Source organism: Linepithema humile, chromosome 2 (genome assembly GCF_040581485.1).
Source record: "Linepithema humile isolate Giens D197 chromosome 2, Lhum_UNIL_v1.0, whole genome shotgun sequence".
In the NCBI taxonomy this organism is placed as follows: Eukaryota; Metazoa; Arthropoda; class Insecta; order Hymenoptera; family Formicidae; genus Linepithema; species Linepithema humile.
In genome coordinates, this window is record NC_090129.1 from 1,567,113 (window position 1) to 1,589,260 (window position 22,148).

Below are 22,148 nucleotides of genomic sequence, written 5' to 3' on the forward strand. Positions count from 1 at the left end.
TCGATTTTTAACACTTGATAACATCGATGCTGTGAATAATAATAAAATGATATATTCTACAATAAAGAAGTTATATAATCTTGGCAATTTAACAAAATAAATTTGTTTTTTTTTGGATAAATTTCTATTAATTATCCCATCCAAATTTGTTTACGTTGAGAACTTTAATTCGCAATAGCATTAACTTGGCAAGAATTCACAAGCCGCCTGCAAAACACAATCCTGGCGCTAGACTACATCCGTCGATTAGGTTGAGAACCCCTTGCTGATGTTTCCAATCCCGAAGGCGATGTCCAGTGCGCCGTGTTGCGCGACGAGGAAGGGGGCTGCGTTTCGCAGTCGTCGTGGTGGTCGTTTCTGCGCCGCTCGTGTGCACCCGGTGACTCGACGATCGCGGCGTTACACGCACGTTCATCTAGGACGCGCGAGTGTTGCAGCCTGCATAAAACGGAGCGGAATTGTCCCGTGTGCGTCCGCGTGTGTGCGCGATATCCGTCTCGGATCGTGGACTACGTGCGGTATCCTTGACTAACGTCTTCGACGTCGTCGTCGACGTGCGTGCATTCGTGCGCGCGCCCGCGCGCGCTCTCGGCATTGACGGAGCGAGACGTTTGGTGCGCGTGATAGAAAGAGAAAGATAGTGGGAAAAACGGAAGGGCCGAAGAAGAGGGGACGGAGAGGCGAGAGAGAAAGAGACGGAGTGGCCAGTGCTTTAGCGCGCGATGTGTTTTTGTCCGTGATACGTGAAAAGTTGCGTGGTGCGAAAGCAGAAGGGACGCGAGAGAAGGGCAGAAAGATCTAAGAACGACATAAAGAGAGAGCGGAAGAAAAAGAGAGGAAGAGAGACAGCGAAGCGGCGGCGGCGCCGCTTCTTCTCGCTTGTCCGCTCTTGAGAGAGGGCGGAGGAGAGAGTACCTCCGTCTCTCTCTCTGTCTCTCCGAGTGTGTGTTTGTGCTTCTCCCGACCCCCCTCCCCGCGCTCGCGCGCGAGTGGCAGGTAGAGGCGCGCGCGAAGGTACCCGTGCGAGCGAGGGCGCGCACAACGACGAGGTAGAGGAAGACGAAAGTGGCTAGGAAGCGGGAAGCGTCGGCGTCGAGACGCCCGGCGGCCCGACTACCTGCTGGCGGCGCCGGTCCGATTGAACGCGCGCGATTTTCGTCACGTTACGTCGCCGTTGTTGACGCTCGCATTGGGCACCGGTGATCGGCGGGCTGTTCGCGTAGGGGGAAATGGGATGCGCGGCGAGCCGTCGGGCCGCTTAGCGTAGTAGTGTGTATCGCCTTGCCTGACGGCGGTGGCGACGGCGGTGGTAGCGGTGGCGGTGGCGACGGGGCCCAACGGCGAGAAGCGGTCGGAAAAATGGCGTCCGATAACGAAGCCTCTTGCGCGAGTGACCCAAATTTCGCGGTGATCTGCTCGTTTCTCGGCTGCTTCGGCAAGTCCTGCGGCATCATCTACCCGGACATCGCGCGACTCCAGGAAATGCTCGAGAACACGCAGGAAGGTGGGTCTCCGCTATGTTGTCTCTCACTCTCTTTACGCTTGTGTATACGTGCTGTTCTCCCGCGCGCGCGGGAGGGAGGGCAGAAAGACGGTCCGTGTGTATGCGCGCGAGAAGGTGAGATGGAGAGAGATAGAGCGTGCGAGGTGATGGACGAGAGGAAGCGAGAGGGTACGATTGTGACCCGCCCCCGCGGAGGCCAGTCGTCTAAGCGCGTACTATTAGTTTCCTTCGTACGATTCCGCTTCGACTGCGCGAGCCTTCGCTTGTCCGTCCATCCGCTCGTTCCGACGGAACAGAGTTGCCGCTCTCTCGCCTCGGCAGCGGCGCGAATGCGCGACGACGAGCAAGGACAAGCGGACATGGGTACGGCGGTGTGTCTACGCTTTTTGTTTTCATGTGCGTCTGATTTGGCGCGGGATCGGTAGAGCCGTAACCGCAGCCGCGTCCCCATCGCGCGTTCCTTCTCGTCGTTTCCGCGCGTCCTTTCGCACCGAACGCTCCTAACAACACGCTCCTTACGCGAGGCGTTGTTATTGACAGATAGTTTTCACGTTGTTGTTATTCTGCCGTGTGCTGCCACCTTTCATGTTGTCAACTTGTCGGTTACACGTGATTACGAGTTACAAGCGGCACGCTTCGCCGGCCCGCTCCAATTTCGGAGAAATGTCATTGATTGTTGTACACGCGCGACGGGGCTCCTACGCGATACCGAGAATCTACAGACGCGTCAATGAGTGTCTCTTTAATTTTGGAATGTGTGTAAACAGAGCAAACATTTCTTTGTCACGAAGCATTTCCATTCATGTTTCACAGCAGTCTCTGAATCTTTATTTATATTAATGTGTCTACTGTAATTACTGTATATTAATATGTTTAATTATATAAGATTTGTCGCAGAACAATGTTTTTTTATATGTTAACATTGTTTTATCCAAAAGTTAAAGCATTTTTTAACAGGTTTAATATATAAATTATTTTTTATATTGTATCAATAAAGTTTTGCAATTAGGAATCTTTTTCTCTATGCATTTGTTTGCGATTCTTACAAATTGATTGTATACTTTTTCTAGCGTCACAAGAATTAATAGACCTGCACATCAAGTTGCTGCGCAAAACGCGCAAAACTGTGTCACCAGAAAAGTGGGAGCGGGCGCTAGTCAAGTTTTGCCACACGTATTCCAATCAGGATGGATGGGAACTTGAGCGTTTTGGTTACAAAAAAGCCCGTATTGCTGTTAAACTGCGTTTACTTAAAGTATGAGCCATACTTTTCTATTCTATTTTATGCATTATCTTATATTTTTTTTTTATTCATGAGATCAAAGAGTCAGCTATCGGTATATTCTATGAGCAAATTCTTTTTCTATTCTAGGTGCTATTGGAAACACAGTTTGATCAAAATCAAAAGTTTAAGAATGAAGTGAACAAATTGGGAGCTGATGAATTACGTGTGGAACCGTTAGGAAGGGACAAGAGTGGCTTAGCGTATTGGTGTCAGCTGGACGAGGAATGCAACATAAGAGTCTATAGGGAAGATTTAGACGAGGAGAATTGGGAGTTAGTAGCTCAGTAAGTTTCGTTTTTACACGCTAGATAATAATCTGCTGAATTACATATGAATTATGTATTTGTGAAATGATACATACTGTTATTCGTAATAGGGATCGAGAGGGTGTTGTTAGTCTCATAAACACTTTGTCGAACGGCGAAGTCGGGGCTATACCAATTAACGAGGATAGCAACAGTCTTGAAATCTCCGAGAAACCTATAATAGACACCGGTCAAGTGACGACGTCTCCGAGTCTGGAGGACGAGATTGTGCAAGAGAACGGCGTTCATACGGACGAGATGAACGACAAGCCCTTACCGAACGGTAAGAGCGACGAGTTCGAAGAGGAGCACGATCAGGATCAGGATGATATAAATGAAATTGAAAACGACGAGGAGGAAGATATCGACGGGGAAGAGGAAGATGTGACGAACGACGAAAGCTCGAAGCAGATTACGGAGGAAGACGATTCTCAAGAAATGGTGCGAACTCCGAGTGCAGAATCAAGGTGTACGAACGCTTCGTCCTCATTACAACCGGCTAATCTGGCGCCGGAAACGCCAAATGTAAAAGTGAGCGTGATGCCGGAAGATATGAGCCAGAAAGAGGCTATCGATGAGACGAAGAATAAGCCGGCGATGACGCATAAACCGACGACACTCGCGAGTGTCGCGAAAGTCGAGGTTGAGGAAGCGCCACCGTTAAAATCGATAGAGACGCCCGTCATCACGTCGTCTCCATTGAAACTGGTGAATATCACGGAATTGAAGCACACGACGGAAGAGAAGTTGACGAGCCCGACGACACCCGTCGTCGCGCCGTTAAACACGGTGAAGAAGCACGGTGCTCCCGATGAGAGCACGGTGGATTCCGTCTTGAAACCGCTCGATAAATTACCCGGCAAAAGCAGTCTGCCGTTTGCGCCCGCCGATTCCATTTCCATGGGACATAGCAAGCTATCCGTGAAACCGATAGATCAATTGGCTGCGAATCTCGTGAGGATACAGTCGGAAAAGCTGGAGAAGCCAAGCGGAACAAAGTCACTGGAGAAGATCGCAGAATCCCTGGCGAGGTCCGGCGGTATGCTGATGAACGGAGAGGACGGATTGCCGCAGGACTTCTGCGCGAGGAATCAGTCGGAAAAATCGGCGGGGCTCAGGCAGGGCCACAGAGGCATGGATCTGTCGACATCGCCGCGTGGCTGGGAGAGCGCGAACGAGCAGAACAGACCGGTGGATTTCTCCGGAATCGATCTTTCTAGTCGAAAATCAGGGAAGACGGTGGACTTGCCTTCCCCGGGCTACAGGGCGCAGGAGTTCCAGCACAGAGAGATGGATCTGAGCACGAAGAAGCTGAATAAGCCGGAAGTGCCGAATATACCGTACGATGCGCGGAGCGTGATGATGCGCAATCACGCGATGGTGGCCGATTTGAGTAAACGACAAATGCCGTACAGCGCGTACGAGATGCCGTCGACGCCGTACCACAACGCGGCCAGATTACCAACCAAGGACGAGCACCGATTGCAGAGCTACGCGATACTTCCCGATCCCAGCAAAATTACGGCTCTCAGGATGAACGCCAATGCGTCGTTGAAACGACCCTTGGAAAGCGACGACGTACAGCCGGAAGTGCTGAAGAGGATAAGGGCGGATGTGATCCCGATCAGAGGCTCTATGGATAAGAGACCGATAATGAGCGGCGGCAATTGGAGGGACGAAGTAGGCGAAGCCATCGAGGAGCCGATGATGATGGTTCAAGGCGAGGGATCCGGCAGCGACTGTGACGCGGTGAATCCCGTCGTAGGAGAGGCTATCGAGGAGCCGACGGCTTTTTTTTACGGCGAGGGTTCCGGCGCGGAATGCGAGACAGGCAATCCCGGCGACGACGCGTCCACTGACAATAAAGAAAGCAACGAATCAAAAACCGAACCTGACTCGGCCACGGCGACGCTGTCGCAGAATAAGGTTTTAACTGAGGACGAGGTTTCCACGGGCTCGATAGTGTCGAACAAAACCCCTGTAAAATTAAATAGGAACTACCCGCAGTCTAATGTAAGCGTAAATGATAATTGTCAAATAATAGATTCTATACAAGAGAAGCCAAAGTTTAAGTCGACATTAGGCGTTCAGATAATACCGAAAAGTACAACTGGCCCCGTGAAGAGGTTGTCCAGGTGGGATGTGGGAAAACCGGAGGAGAAGACAGAATGCGACAGCAGCATCATATCAAAGGAAGGAGACATATCATTGAAGCAAAATACCGACGAACGGAGCGACGATGCGGAACGGAGGCTACCAAGCACAGACGCGGAATCGTCCAAGGCTGAACGCGAGGATTCCGCCGCTGTCAATCGAGACGTCAAGGTAGACGAGAATTCCGTCGAAGGCAGTGTCAAACCTCAAGTGTCTGATGTAAGTTCGGAGAATACGAGTACGACGAAGGAGGAAAGAGACTCTGAGCCCCAAGAGTCCGTGCAGTGCGATTCGTCCATATCATCGTGTCAGGCGGACATCTCGCAGAAACCTGAATCGTGTACGGATTCTGAACCCACGGTGGTAGACTCGGTCAACGTTTCCGATTCGAATAACGTAGTTTCACGCGATATTTCCGAAACAGTGGATAACGAATGTAAGTCGGTTGCATCGCCGCCGAGATTTTTTTTTGGCCCCAATTGTATCTCGTATACCTCGAAGTCCGATGAATCAGGATCGCAGATCGCGGAGCCGAGTCTCGCCGCATCTGTGCAGGATAAAACGGATATTGTGCAATACGAATGCGTGTCTTCGTCGAAACCGTCGGACGACGCGGCTCTTCCGTGCAAGACGGAGGATTTCGATATTGCGCAAACAAACAACAAACTAAAAACAGATCTGCTTACTTCAGAATCCGACAGCGTTCTATGCGAGAATAACAGCAAGGACGCGGAGAAAACTGAAGGACCAAGTAACACGTGGGATCAACAAATTTCGACTCTCAATAATTCAACAGATCCGAGCGACGCATCCGAACAGACTGTCGCTAATTCTTCCGTCGCGCAAGTTCAAGCGGAGACGAGTGAAGAATTAAGCGTGCAAGAATCTGTTTGCCGTGAAGAAGTAAAAGAAAACAAAGAAGCGGAAGAAGGTGACTGCACAAAATTGCATGAAGATCCTACGTCAGAAACGATAACTGAAAATGAAAGTATTAACAATGTAAATATAGCCGAGGAAGACTCATCTAAAATCAGTTCGGTCGACGAGCCTGGCGTGGTTCAACCGGCGGAACGTGAAATTGTTGAGTCATCGCAGTGCGATCAATCTATTGATTCTGAAAAATCTATGAACACAGAGAATCAAGAAGCTTCTTTCGAAAAGATGGAAACGACGTCGGAACTGCTGGACGATAAGGAAGATAAAGGTGAACAGCCGGCCGATGATGGTAAAATCGAGGAAGACTATCAGTCGGCCAATCCGGATGCCTTCAAGGAAGATCAGGAGAAAACCGAGTCCGTGACAACGGCGCATTCATCTTTATCGCCACTTACACAAAATTCGCAGGCGGAGCTAGCCGATCTCAGGGAATTCGAGGATGCCAACAACTCGAGCGAGCCATTGGATTCCACGAACGCGGCGGGATCTGCGAATTATCAAGAAACCAGCAGGCCGCACAGCAACGATCTCGATTCCGCCGGTGAGAGTTGCGACAAGCAGAGTGACAGGAATGACAACTTCTCCGAAATCGACGGTCAGGAGGATCACTCGACCGACACGGACAACGAGAAGATGAAGGGTCTGGCTGGTTCCGACGCCGACTCGATGTGCGTCAACTACGACAAGAATAGCGAGCGGACCGACGCGCTGTCGGATGTGGTGATGCAGGACGATGGATCGGGCGACTCCGAAGAGATCAAGGAAAAGGAGTTGAACGATGCTCAAATCAACGACGTTGTGTTCGGTATCGATCCCGAAGCGCATCCCCCCGAAAATTCCGTGACGACTAGCTCGGAGTCGACTCGGGAGGACGACAAGCACGATATAGTTCCTATTACAAGCAGTTCGGACGATGCCTGCGCGCAGGATTCTTCGCCTCGAGATACTGAACCTGTGCATATAGATAGTGAGAAAGTAGAAGATGCATCGTTCGTCACCGATAAGCCTTCCACGTCCGACGCTTCGCCAGCGGAGCCCGAAGCGAATATCGAACCGTCGAAATCCGATGTCTACGAGATCGCGGAGGAGACAAACGCCCCCAGCTTGGTTCAATCTACCAGCGAGTTCACCGACGATATTTCTGAAAATTTCAGTTCCTGTGTCGATCAAGATGAAGAGATGGTTATAGACGATCGTGTATCTGAAACTAACGAGCCATCTAAGGAAGCTGAGAAAATCACAACGAATGACGAGCAACAAGAGAACACAGCGTCGGAAACGCGAGTAGAATCCGAAAAGGAAGATTTAGTTCCTGCGAGCGTTGAACAAGAATCTTGTCAGGCTGCGACAGAAGCTGAAATCTCAGAGAAAAAGGAAGAATCTGAGGAGAGAATCGACGAAGAAAGCAAAAACGATAATAATCTTCAAGAAACAATCGAAGACGACAAGACCGAAACTTGTAAGAACGATGAGCAGGACGCGATAATTGCAGAGGATGTCTGTGAAGCCAGCCAAAGTAAAGAACTTCCCGAGAGCGTAGAAAAATCAGAGACAGATACAATAACTGTTCCCGAATCGGAGGTGGATGCGACAATTGTTCCAGAATCTGGAATAGATACGACGACTGTAATTTCTCAGCAATCAGAGACAGATGCGACGACTGTAACTTCTCAGCAATCAGAGACAGATGCGACGACTGTAACTTCTCAGCAATCAGAGACAGATGCGACGACTGTAACTTCTCAGCAATCAGAGACAGATGCGACGACTGTAACTTCTCAGCAATCAGAGATAGATACGACAATTGTAACCGCTCAGCAATCAGAGGCAGATGTCGCAAATGTAGCGCCAGAAAAATCACAAGAAGAGGTAACAAATGGCAAGAAACAATCGTTAGTTGCGAATTATGAAAGCGATTCCAATGACAATGTTAGCGATGACGTTTTCGAGTCTGATGTAGCGCAAACAGTTGATTCTAAGAATGACGTCATCGCCTCGGTAGAGCAAGAAACGAAAGAAAAGCCGCACGTAGAAAAAGTTGCTGAAGAAGCTAAAGCTGAAGAAGCTAAAGTTGAAGAAGCTAAAGCTGAAGAAGCTAAAGCTGAAGAAGCTAAAGCTGAAGAAGCTAAAGCTGAAGAAGCTAAAGCTGAAGAAGTTAAAGCTGAAGAAGCTAAAGCTGAAGAAGCTAAAGCTGAAGAAGCTAAAGCAGAAGAAGCTGAAGCTGAAAGAGAGAAAGAATTATCTGTGACAGAAGACGACGCCAGCAGCAGAAATTTAGTCTCCGATGTGCCTGAGGAACAACCGTCTGCCGAGCAACAGGTAGAGGAACTTCCAGAAACGAAAGTTAACGAAGTATTGGATCAAGATAGCGTGGTCGCAGAGCCAGACGTTAAAATTAGTACGCAGGAGTGCGTTGACGAGACGCAGATCAAATCTGTTTGCAACAACATTGAATATGATTCTAACGAGAAATTACCGACGTCTTTAAGCAAGGACGAAGAATTTCAAGAAGAGACGAATACTATTTCTGCTACTGACAATTCTAAAACGTCGGAAGTGCCGGACGCGACGAAAGTTTTAGCGCCAGTCACAACGGAAGAGCCGAGCAAGAACTTGGAGACGATCGTTAGCCACAGCGAGAAAAATAGAGAGCATTTCAATAATTTGATTGACAATATGAAAACCACGCAGGAGATTCAAAATGCTATCGAAGTGACGGAGAAGACGGATTGTTTAAAATCTGAGAACATTCACGATTTCAGCGTGGACGACGCGAGTAAACTCGCGAAGCCCTCGCTCGGCCGAGAAAGTGCCGAATTTAACGCTGTGGACAGTCAAGTGACCGATGTATTTCACGTGAAGGAGCAGCATGTGAAAAGTATGGACGAGAAACTAAACGTCAGTAATTTGGACACCGAGAGCATCGCGAGATTGAAAAATGTAAATGTACACATTAGCGAAGAACTGCCTATTCCGTGCAAACGATTCAAAGAAGACCTCGCCGATTACGATAACAAGGACAATAAATGGGATGTGAAATTGAAAGAAGAATGCTTAAGCGCCAAACCATTCGCGGAAGAAGGGGCGATTTTGCCGCCGATTCAAACGGAATCGAGCGTTATGCCGGCGAAGCTGGATAACGATTTGGCAGCGGACAAATTGCAAGCGTGGAAAACGGACGAGAAGGAAGCTGCTTTAGAAGGGAGCGTGTCCTCCTCCGCGTTGTATTTTCCCAATTCGATGCCCGTTCCGAAGATGGAAAATAACTTGGACAGCTGCAACAATCAAAATGAGCCTTTTAGTATAAACTTGAATGTAAATAAAATTACAGAGAACTTAAGTGAAAATCCGCCTTCGAGTATGAGTGACGAGCCGGCGACATCGCCCGCTCAGGAGAGCATGTCGGAAATTGGTGTTGTAAAATCCGATGCGAAGAAGGAAGCCAGCAAGAGGCTGATTGACGCCTTAGACGTAGAAGACGTTCGTCCGCTGAAGAAGTCTCCGTGCTTGGAAACAGACGATAAAATTGTAGAAAATTTAGAAAACGTCGCAGCAGAAGCGCCTAAACTTTTAGATACGAGTGAGATTGAGAAAATGGAGCCAAAGGTCGAAGACGAAGCGAAGCCCCCGGCGATCTCCACGACGCCGTTGTTTTCCAATAATTTTGGCACAGTTAACGATTCCGCGGCCGCCACACCGACGGAGGATCCGAAGAAGATTGATTTAGAAGCCGCGGACAGGAAAGAATCTTCGGAAATCGAGAATGTCGAGACGAAATCCACAGCTTCCGACGACTCGATGGGCGTGGACAATGATGAGAGCGTGTTCGACGTACCGCCGGAGGAGGCTGATCCTTTGGCGTGCACCGACGACGACGCTTTGAAGAACATCGCCGAAGACGGTTCCGACAAGATAAGCATTCGCGTGAAGCCGGTAGCCGAAATAGTTTACGAGGGCTGGAAACTGGACAGCACTACGGAGACGCCGAAAATTTCGCGAAAGCGCCGGAGTAGCGCGCAGCCTCGCGCAGAGTCGAATTCCGAGGACGGGGCTGCGAAGCAAGAGGCGGAGGAGATGATGGGTGGCAAGAGGATGAAATTGCGCGCAAAACGCATGCCGACGCATGCCAAGGAGCTGCGGAAGTCCATCGAGGAAAGTCGCGAGATGGCGGTGAGCTCCGAGGACGAGGCCGTGAAGTGCGACGCGGATAATGTAGCGGAACACGCGATTAAAGACGGCAGCGATGACCCGAATGCGGCGCAATCTATGGCGATCGACAAGAAGATCAGAGGTCGTCCCAGAGGTAGACGAAGGCGTGGTTATCGCGGCGGTGGGCGTCCTAGTCGGCCGAAACTCGCGGGATTCCACGATCAAGGATCGGAAGTATCGCCCGGTGTCCTTCCCGACGGCACTCCGAATGACGCTTTGAGTTCGTCGGCGCAGAAGAAGCGGAAAAAGCGTGAGTATACGTAAAGAAAGGCGTGCAATAATAATCATTCATCACGCGTGAAAACCCGTTGACTGAGAATTTTCATTTTTATAGGAAAAATGGTTTTGGGCTTGGAAATAGGCAGAGATATTTCTCTGGAATCGGAAACGCCCGCGGCGCAGGATGAAACGCCTGTCAGACAATCAAGGAGGATAGCGCAATTGAAAATTAAGGAACAAGCAGACAGACGCAGAATCGAGGAGGAAAGCATGCGTGAGGTGGAGGAGAAAAAAGAATCGGAAAAGAAGAAGAGGAAGAAGCAAAAGGTAAGCATTCATGTTAAATGCATGAAGGATTATAGCTATGGATTGCATAAGTGATCGTTTATATTGTGTTGTAGCCGGAAAGCGAGGAGGAGGAAATTATCATAAAGGAAATTGAGAAAGAGAAGAAATCGAAAAAGAAACGTCGAAAGAGAAAGAAGAAAAAGATGTTGGCTAAATTCAACGAGTCGAACCCGTGGCAGAGTTCGTCCGGGTCCAGCAGCGACGAAGACAATGAAAATGAAGACGAGGATGAGGAAGACGAGGACATGGAGAGCGAAGGATCCTTGCTGTTTAAAAGCGATCACGAGTTTTCTCCGGAGAGCGATCTCGAGAAGGATCAGGAGTCCGAACCGTTAAGACGCGCTCGGACGGCGCAAAAAGGTGAGTTTTCTGTTAACGGAGGAATGCGGTGCAAATTTTATCTAACTTGTGTAACATTTAAATGTAATTCCACTGCGTTGATTTTTCAGCTCAAAGTGACGTTGAAGAAGCTGAGGATGAATATGCTTGTCAAAAGTGTGGGAAAGCTGATCATCCCGAATGGATTTTATTGTGCGACTCTTGCGACAAGGGATGGCACTGCTCGTGTCTCAGGCCGGCTCTTATGCTTATACCTGAAGGCGATTGGTTCTGCCCACCGTGCCAGCATGTAATTATTCTGAAAATCCTTCACACGTATATTTAGTATTTTCTATTTGTCGCATTACGTAAATGTATACCTACGCACGAAATCAATTTTTCAGAATCTGCTGGTGAATAAACTACGGGATACTTTGAAAACATTCGATCAGTTGACAAAGAGACACGAGAATGAAGTGCTGCGGAAGAAACGATTGGCCTTTGTCGGCATCAGTTTGGATAACGTGCTTCATAAAGGCGAGGGGCAGCGCGGATCGAAAGCGTCCAGTCAAGAATCAGATAACGGTGAATAATCGGTGTTTTATGTAACGATTACTTGGGATTCTTTTAAGCAACATTGCGTGGAATTAATTAGTTAACAATCGTGTTTTAGTATCATTACTATTATACGAATCTTTAATCTGTTTCTACAGAATCCTCTGACTCCTCTTCGTCGGCCTCCAGTTCTGAAACATCGAGCAGCGAGGAAAGCGAACCGGTTTATCAACTGCGCGAACGTCGCTGCGCCAACACCTACAAATTTAACGAATACGATGACATGATTAACGCCGCGATTCAGGATGAAGTTGAAGCGGTTCAAGGTGCCGGAAATCAAGGAAGGGGCAAGGATATCGCAACGATAGTTAATGCGGAGAAGGAAGAGGCTGAGGTAAAATACAAACATATATAAACATGATAATATAATGCCAAATATAAAGGTAGGAAACACAGGATAAAAATAAAGAAGCACTATAATTATTGAATCGACTGTCCTTCGATCGTCGCTTATGAATTGTTTGCTTTTTTTTTCAACTTTTTGTTAGTTTCTAGTTTTGCTATCTCATCGCGATTCTTATTTAATCTCTAAATAAAGTTGTGTATATCGATTTGTGTTCGTGTACGTAATACGCTCGTTTATAGAAATGATATTTTTTTTTGTAGGCGGAAGCATTAAAAATGACGCAATTAGAAGAAGACAAGGACGATGTGGAATCAAAACCAGAGAAAGAAAGTGATGAAGAATTTAAGATTGAAAACGAGGATGTGATGGATGAAATGGAAGAGGAGCAAAATACAGTTGCTAGGAAATTGTTGGCACGTAAGAAACACCGAAAGCTAAACAGTCTTGATATAAGCAGTGAAGACGATCCGGACAGTGACGAAGATTTCAAAGGTACGAGTTCCGACGACGAGGAGGACTTTGACGATCACATTACATCGTCTGATGATAGCACCTTTGCTGATGTAAAACGACGCGGTAGGAAGGGCGATTCACGTCCCGTTAGAAGATCTACTAGAGCGCGTATGACGAGAGCTTACGATGAAGATTTTAGTAAGTTATGAAACAAAGAAAAGACATTATCTGTATTATTTTTTAATATTAATGTTTTATAACATTTGCCAAATATAAATTTTACTGAAATATTCGTTTAAAAATATTTATAGATATTAAATTCTTTAATGAATTTTATTATTTAATTTATGCATAATAAATAAATTAACAAGATTATTACATAAAATTAATTTTTTAAATCTGTAATTACATTTAATTTGCTTCACTTATAATTTTATTAATAAGGTATCTGATTCTAATTTTTAAGTAAGATTAAAAGTAAGTCTAAATAAACGTTTCTTTTTAGTTAATGACGATAGCGATGAGAGTGATCGGCCAAAGAGAAAGAAATCGCGATCGTGGGGAGACTCGGATAGCGAAGACAGTGATAACTCGTGGAGGCAACGAAAGAAAAAGTGAGAAATGCATAAGATTAAAAATAATGTATTAAAAATAAGAAATATATTTGAAACATTATTTTTAAAATTATTGCAGGAGTAGGACAATACCAACGTCCAGAGTTAGGACAATGCCGAAAACGAAGGGCAAGAAGAAGAAGAAGAGAAAACGTATAATTGAATCCGACAATCAGAGCGAGAACGATGAAGAAGATGAGCCGAAAATCGAGGAGCAATGCGAACCCAACTTGCAGGGCGTGGATACTTCCGGACTGAATGAAACGCTGGACGTTGACAAACAAGAAAATTTTGAAAATAACACAACCGAAAATAATGTCGAGGTAAAAGATGAAAGATTGCCGGAAGTAGCCTCAGAAGTTCCGATTCCTCAGATTCCACAGCAACCACAAGAACTGTTGCCGATTCAGAAAATCAAAAAGGTAAATTTATTATACCAAGCTTTTTACACACACACACACGCACAAAATTCTTCTAATGTTACACAATTCACATGGGGTGATCAAAATTTTTATGTTGTCTTAAAAGCTCTAAAAAAATGTTCAATAAATGTAATGTATTTATATCTTACCATGTTATAAATATTATTTTTAAATATGTTTTGTTAAAATCGTATATTTTAATTTATCTCGCGAAAAAACTTGTGTCAATTTTACACCCCATGTTGTGGCTTGTTTTTCTTTTGCCTCGAAACGAAGCGATAATTGAGTGCGGAAAATAACCAATTGAAAGGGAGTTAAGTCAAATTATGAAGTATCAAAATAAACAAAGTCATGGCTTGTTGACGAAGTTATTTCATGCAAGGCCTTTGCCGGCATCTCTCGCTTGGTTTCTAACGTAGATATGATTTAGGAGTCAGCCTATTTCGGCCGATAACTGCTGGCTTACACGTACATAACAGAGGTCGTTAAAGTATTAAGTAAGAAAATATAAAATTAATTACTGCAGTATGCATGAATTAATATCAAATATAATTCTTTTAGGATATTGTGCCTAAGCCGAAGAAAGCTATGAGACGAAAGGTAAGTTTATTTTTATTAAATTGTATATATATATATATATACAAATGTGTTTTTAAATAACGATAATTTGATTGAATTTGGTTCTTTAAAGATTATTTACGGCGGTCTTCCCGATGAGAACCGTCAAGAGGAGGAAGAAATATTAGGTAGGAGAACTCGAGGACGCAAGATCAATTATCGAGAGGAAATGGCATCTGATAGCGAAGAGGTGAGTGACTCTTTAATTTAAAGAAAGAATTTTTTAATTAAACAATTTAAACTTCTTTAAATAATTTAACGAAATTATATCACGTCTTAAGATTCGAATTGTCCCTCAGGAATTAAAAAAAGCGCTAATGATGAGAAAGGCTGGCGAAAGCGAAGATGAATTTGTAGTGAATGAAGCCGACGATATGAATGACGACGGTGATAAGGATTCTGATTCAGGTATGTAGCAATGGCTTGTAATTCTCAAAGAATTTGTGCACAAAGCAAATTAGTAAATCTAGTAAATCAAATAAAAAGAGGCAATTTCCTTAAAATAAATAAAAATTAAATAAAATTAAATTTTGAAAATAATTTCTTTTAACAAAAATTAATAATAATACTAAGGCTTCAGTAAATTAACAAATAATCTTGGGAGAAAAAGGCAAAAAGAGTCGCTGCTAGGTGTTCGTGCAAAAATTAAATTATATCATAAAAATTACAAAGACAAACGTTTCTGCCTATGTTAGGCCTTCCTCGGTGTCGTTGCAAGTAAAAATCCTAATAAACGGTATCACAAGTGTCGAAGCGTTTAGCAAACAAATAAGACGAAATACGCAAAGTATTCTTTATGACAAATAATTTCCATATAGAAAGATTGATAATTGGCACTGCAACAATATTATCCGTATATAATAACGATTTTGTTTTATAAAATACAAAAAACTGTGATACATACTTGTTATTAAAAGCCGAAGCTATATGTCCAATAAAGAACTGGAAGAGTCAGAGACCAGCATTATCCATCAAAATGCCTTCAAAATTTCTCGTCACAGATTAGATTCTATTCATGAATTTGATTGGAATAACATCCAGATATTAGACGAAGAACCTTCTTATATGAAAAGACTAACTTCAGAGATGCTTTTCATCAGAAGACAAAAAGAAGGCTTAAATAGACAGAGCGATGCGGATTCTTAACCTGAAGCTTATCGACAAGTTTTAAACTTATTTCCATCAATATGATGCTATGTTCTTTTCTCTCCCTCCTTATTTCCCCCTTTTTCCTCTCCTTCTCTCTTATTACTAAAACCCCCTCTTTGTTTCACATCAGGTACTCTCACACAGTCCTTAACTATAATTTTTCTGATTATTATTATTTTAACCATCATTAACTTAGTTTAACTTTGTATTCAGTTTTAATCGTGGACTCTTCGGTTTTTTAAATAATTTCTCCATGAATTTTGAAGGCCATTTTGATGGATAATGCTGGTCTCTGACTTCCAGTTCTTTATTGGACATAAAGTTTCAGCTTTTAATAACAAGTATGTATCACAATTTTTTGTATTTTATAAAAGAAAATCGTTATTATATACACAATATTGTTGCAGTGTCAATTATCAATCTTTCTATATGGAAATTATTTGTCACGAAGAATACCTTGCGTATTTCGTCTTATTTGTTTGCTAAACGCTTCGACACTTGTGATGCCGTTTATTATAATTTTTACTTGCAACGACACTGAGGAAAGTTTAACATAGGCAGAAACGTTTGTGTTTGTAATTTTAAAAATATAATTTAATTTTTGCACGAACCTAGCAACTTTTTGCCTTTTTCTCTCAAGATTATTTGTTAATTTCTTTTAAAAACAAGATTTCAAACAAAATTTTATTCTCTGTTAAGATTTATTTTTATCTTGTTTTTTTTTTACAAGAAATTCTTAATTATTGTGATTTTTTAAACACTACATTATATGCGAATATAAATAATGATTATTCAACATTAATCGTATGTTATGCAGGAGATGTCTATATTCCCAAGAAGGATGCGCTGAAGTTTAAAAACAAGTCACCGAAAGCAAAGAAGCCGCGCAATGGCTCTGCGGGGAAACGCAAATCGTTATCGGACGACACACCGAAGCAAAGAAAGAAACCAGGACCGAAACCGGGAAGTAAGAACAAAGCGCGTAAGCAGAAGCTGCAAGATGATGATGATATGCTCGGTATGGACCATCCTATTGGCGATTTAGCATCTAAAATGGACGAAAGTCTTCCGGACAACGTTGGATTGACGGGCACGACGATGTCGGTTGCGAGTTCATTCACCGGAGATGTTCCCGAAGGTTCGTTAACGGGACTCGGTGCCGGGGAATTAGCCGATTTGGACGATGAGCAGCTGGAGCAGATGATGATGGACGAGGAGTATGGACGACGGCAGCTCGAGCTCGCGGCGATCGAGATAGCGAAGAAAAAGAAGAAGGAAGAACGGGAGGCCAAGAAATTGGAAAAAGCGCGTTTGAAGGCTTTAGAAATTCTGGCGGCGGAGAGACAGAGGGATCCGAACGCGCCTGAGGGGACGGATGGTGAGGTGCCCAAGAAGAAGAAACGCGGACGGCGCAGCAAGGCCGAGATACTCGCCGAGCAGATGCGCAGGGACGGTGCGCCGAATCTAAGCATCGCGTCACCGACTGTTATCGGCAGCGTCGGCATGCCGGACGGCGCCGGTAACATGTCGCACAACATGAATCCCGCTGCCTTATCGACGAGTCTGACACCGGAAACGGATCGGGGCGAAGGGGGTCACATGCCTCTCATGACAGGACCGGACGGACAGCTTTTCAATCCCGATGGCACCCCGGTGAGACCGAAGCGACGGGGTCGTGGCAAGGGCAAGAAGACACTCGCATTGGAAGCGGCTAGAGCGGCGGAGGCAGCGGCTAAGGCTGCGGCCGAGGTCGGCCTGATGGCTGGCATGGGCACGGATTCCAATCCGGAGATGAAGAACGACCTCCCGAACGTTCTTCCCACGCCAGGAAGCAGCACGTCCGGCTCAGCGCCCTCCACACCACCGGCAAGCGCCGTCCCGACGCCGGGTCCGCCATCGACACAGTCGCCGAACGCAGTTTATCCGACGCTACCACCCGGTCAACAGTCTTCCGTCATCACGAGGATGCTGCAGTCGCAACCTGTATCCAGCAGTCCGCAATCGTTCACCGCGGCGGCAGCCGCGATGGGTCACAAGTACTTCGGCGGACCCAACGTCGGCGGACAGATGATAGGTGGTCCGCGAACGGGTTACGAGATGCAGCCGCGCGCCAGGATTCCATCACCGTACAGGCAGGCGGGCCAGTCGTCCATGCCGCATTTCGCTGCGGTCAGATCGGGCACACCGCCAATGCGGATGCGAGTACCTGGTCCGCAAATGTACCACACGCCGCACCATCCAATGGACCCGTCGCCATCGGGCGGCGGACCGATCTCCATCAATAATAGGGATCGCAGTTCGCCCCTGACGCCCGGCGGACCGGCGATGATTCCACCGTCGGCCGGTAGTCCACTGGCCAAGGGCGGTCCGACACCGCCACCTCCACCATACGTGCGCGGTGGTCCGCCGATGGCTAGATTCGCCGAAAATCCTATGGGACCCAGGCACCAGATGCCGCCATTCACCAACGCCTCGCCTGTCAACCACAGCATGCAGCAGCCTTCACCGCCTCCTAATCGACAGCCCGGCAACTTCTCGCCGTATCATCCGCCTCCGCCACCCAACTATCACTACGGTGCCTATACAGCGCCCCCGCCGATGTCTACGGCGGACGACGCAGCCGCTTACCAGGGCTCGCCGTATCCCTCGGAGCACTTCTCCTCCCCGGCGGATACTCAGCCGCCGATTCAAGGTCCACCGCCGCCTCAGGGTCCACCGCAACAGTCGCATCCGGGCGACGAAGAGGGCACCGGTGAATTCGGCGGGCTGGTATCTTACTTCAGCAGCCAGAGGGAGGACGATCTTGATTCGTAGCATGAGTGAGAGCTTGGCCAACCCTGAAACGTTAGGTAGGGGGGGAAACGTGCTCAGGTAAGATCGCAACTTTTGCTACGGAGGGACATCGGTTATGCAAAAGCAACATGCAAGATAAGTTTGGGAGATTCGACTTTTCGAAGACATTGTATGTGCGAGCCTGCGTCACGAGAGATAGAACCTAGAGTCTTCCTCTTCGACCTCTAAAGCAAATAGTTGTCTTGTAGTTCTTGCACACTTCTTATGACGAAGAACGCTGGTGGCAAATCCATGGTTGGCCAAGTATAGAGCGAGCACAGAGAGATAAATCTGAGAGCGACGGGACGGAGCCTATTTTCTAAGAGTTGTAAGTTTTTCTGTAATTAGCTTATAACTCGATGAATGAATGTAATCAATAATACTACGGCAGAATTGCTTTTCGGACGGCGAGATGAAAGATTTGATTAGAAACCGTTTTTCGCCATTATTTGTTACTGCAATCCGCCAATCGAACAATTACGTTCGAAAATTTTTATACACAAAACTAAAATAAAGTTAAATTTGTCTTGCAACATGTGTTCTGGAAAAGAACATGGAAGAACATGCAATTACAGAACAAATATTTTACTTGCTTTAAAGTTTTTTGAAAGTAATATTGATTGGCGAGTTGTATAATGAACAGTGATAAAAAATGATCTTTCACTTCACCGTTTCCCAAAACGGATATGACGCTGTGTTACAGCTGTTTTTCAAAAGTAAGTAGCATAGTTATTATTATTAAATTCATTCACCGAACTGAAAGCTGGTGACTGGCGGAATGGTTTGGGACGGCGCACCGTTGTTAACGTGTATATATGTAAATATCGTAAGTCTTTTAGATTATATTACATGTATTATATATAAACACACACAAGAGACAGGAAATTGTGCAGAATATTATAAAAGTGAACTAGTGCGCAACGGGCACAAATGTAATATTTAAATTTAATCCAAAAAAAAAATGGCATTTGAGTATAATAAATTAACAAAAGGTGTGAAGACTATTACTATAATTATTTATAAAGAAAAAGATTAAGAATTTATGATAGACAGTATATTGTATTTTACAAATTTTACTTGATAATTCTATGAGAAACCATTAAATATAGTTATATTAGAGAACAGGAGGCTGCTCTCCAAGTGTATCTTACGCGAAGAAAAAGCAAAACGAAGAAAAGAGACTTTGGCAAAACTAGCGGTGGTGTAATTGATGCATAAATGCAGATGTAAATTCTATTAATTGATTGATGTCTAATTATTTATATAATTTTTAATACGCGTATCTATATGATTTCAACTTTTTCAGACATGTGCAAAGCATGATATGCTTTACGCAATAAAAAATTTGCCTGCAAAATTCAAAGACAGATAGACATGCGTGTATAAAAATATATTAATAATGACACGCCAAGTTAATAGAATTCCAAGTCCACTGTACTTCATGCATCATTAATTATACTGACACTTCGAACAGCCAAAGTTCCTTTTCTTTGTTTTGTATGCATCTAATTATAAAGAAACGTGAATGTGCACGGATGATGTTAGCGATTTAGATAAGTTTGAAATTCGTCTAAGTTGTCTACAGTGCGCGACTTGAAGAACATTGTCTCGCTCGGACTTTCTAACTGGAGTTTCTTCCTGCACTTCCAATTTAATCGGTCGATATTTGTCTTTGTTTATCCGCGTCAAGCGCTGAATGTGACTATCTGCATATCGAGCTAATCGAAAATCATATTTATTGCAGCAGGTATGAGAGACAAGGATAGAATAATCAGTCAGCACAAATGTTTGAGGACGTCTCGAAGACAACTGTGAGAAAATTTTTGAAGATTGATTTGGATTAATCAACGTCAGCGCATCGATTCTTATTGCACAACCGGATTCTATTCTGTTCTGATTTGAAAAGGAAGAAGGCGTAACTAGTGAAATTTTTTCCATGCAAGTAGATATCCTTTGGACATTCATGTTACACGAGTGATCGCATTTAGCGCTAGAATGTGCGGTAGATTGATCGATGAAGCAACACGGAGTCCAGGAAGGAAATCAATTCGGAGTTACATACCGAATGGACACAAGTCGCCCTCGCGATTGAAAGCATTGTGTTTTACCGAATATTAGTTATCGCGCTTTTTTTCGGATCTCAATGATCGCGACAGCCTCCTGCTCTTTGAAGTTAAGACGAGGCCGCTAGTGGCCACGCGTATGCTGCGATGAAAGAAAATAAATCATATATCTGTTTAGTTATCACACGTACGTGCATACCTAATATAAATAGAAGCTATATGAATAAACAAGAAAAAAAGATATTATCTTAGGATTAGCTTGCTTGGGAGAGTTTCCTTTACTACGTTGACCGTTTTATGAACCGAATCGAACGGTTATACATACACACATATACACACACACACGTATAGAAACACACGTAAACATAAATTACACGCCGTATAATGTAATAGAGGGGTTTACTACCAACTAATTTTATTATTTTTACACCTATTACGATGTATATCGATTGTACGCAGTTCGATGTACAATCACTATCGTCTTCTTCTTTAGACACAGCATGTCTTTGGGGCTCACCGGTCTTCAAGCTGCGTCTCGAGGATATAACTTTAGTACGATATCGGTTACTGCTATCTTTTCTTTCTTTAGCGTGCAATCGGCAGATCGATTATCGTGCGATCTCATATATTGACGATGATTTGTACTATTTCTTTCTATATTTAATAGATAACGAGCTCGCGCGATCGTGGTGTCAGTAGATTTGATGTTAGAAACGATTAATATCATAGACCGATTAAAATAATGTTATTCGAAAATATTTGAAGCTGAATAGTCGCTCGCTCTTGTGCGAACTTGAAAAATTAATCTGAAAATTGTGAAAATGGAGCTTCTATTAATTTCTGACAAAGAGAAATAAGTTTGACAATCAGTTTGATTTGTTCTTTGGTGTTGTTCTCCAAGCAATATTTTTCAGCGATTTAAAATGCGTTTAAGTGTAGAATACCTAAAGGTATTTTATAATTTATTAATGGTATATATACTGGCACATATCTGCATCTCAAATTACTGACAATATTGCTTCAAGATACAAAAGACTATTCGTCACACTAATTGTTAGACGTATTTCTTTAAAAAATTGAGTAAATTAATAAAAGTTTTATAACTTTTAGATTTTCTTTCAGAATTGTGAAATATCTATCATTTTAGTTCCATGTATATTCATATCAGTTCCGCATGTTGAATATACTTTTTGATAAACAAAATTCAGATTTTTTGCGTACAGAAATGTATGTGTTTAGTGAAATATTCATGTAATGATCGTCAATTGTGAAAAATTTATTTTGTGCGCGATATAAGCACAAGTTTTCTTTACATTTACATACGTGGAATCTTGTAACATTTATATATATTGCTCTTTATTTCTGTTGCTCTGGATTTTTCCTCGAGGTGTAAATTGAGAAAGTGACTCGTTAAGACAATAGTAAACGTGCAGTTTAGCTTTTTTTTTTTTTTTTGATAAGGGTCTAGACCAAACGCAATTATATTACATGTTGTAGCCTAAATACAAACATTTTGTAATAAAATTCAATATATTGAAATAACATAGTCTAACTTTTATTTTTCTTCCCCTCCTTTTCTCACCTCTTTGTACAGAATTGTAATACATGGATTCAGTTTTTTACAAAAAATATTTTCTAATTATATTTAAAAAAAGGTACGAATTTTAATATTTTAATACTAAATACTAAAATGTAAAGTATCATATAAATGTTTAAAATTCAGCAAGAATCATTAAAGCGTAATTCAGCAATTATTAA

At 44.1% G+C, this 22,148-nt stretch overlaps 1 protein-coding gene across 3 annotated transcripts; it reads left to right on the forward strand.

Moving 5' to 3' along the window:
- Positions 1-89: 89 nt before the first annotated feature.
- LOC105677530 (microtubule-associated protein futsch) lies at positions 90-21,932 on the forward strand. Of its 3 annotated transcripts, none has more exons than XR_010888725.1 (17): positions 90-1,504; positions 2,575-2,759; positions 2,877-3,073; positions 3,166-10,643; positions 10,728-10,939; positions 11,014-11,320; positions 11,410-11,588; positions 11,683-11,863; positions 11,992-12,227; positions 12,500-12,890; positions 13,198-13,306; positions 13,386-13,728; positions 14,290-14,328; positions 14,420-14,536; positions 14,646-14,754; positions 16,313-19,985; positions 20,072-21,932. XR_010888725.1 is itself a non-coding variant. In XM_067350361.1 (16 exons), exons 1-16 carry the CDS (start codon positions 1,360-1,362, stop codon positions 18,307-18,309), a joined length of 12,225 nt encoding a protein of 4,074 aa, XP_067206462.1. In that variant the 5' UTR covers positions 90-1,359; the 3' UTR covers positions 18,310-21,932. The 3 variants fall into 3 exon arrangements, 1 of the variants encoding a protein (XP_067206462.1); XR_010888726.1 differs by having other exon boundaries at positions 16,313-18,655; XM_067350361.1 differs by having other exon boundaries at positions 16,313-21,932.
- The last annotated feature ends 216 nt before the right edge of the window (positions 21,933-22,148 follow it).

Excerpts from the sequence above, each read along its gene's own strand:
- LOC105677530 (XM_067350361.1), top strand. The coding sequence starts at position 1,360 with ATGGCGTCCGATAACGAAGCCTCTTGCGCGAGTGACCCAAATTTCGCG. Across the intron at positions 3,074-3,165 it reads AATTGGGAGTTAGTAGCTCA|GGATCGAGAGGGTGTTGTTA; the intron begins GTAAGTTTCGTT and ends TATTCGTAATAG. Across the intron at positions 12,891-13,197 it reads AGCTTACGATGAAGATTTTA|TTAATGACGATAGCGATGAG; the intron begins GTAAGTTATGAA and ends GTTTCTTTTTAG.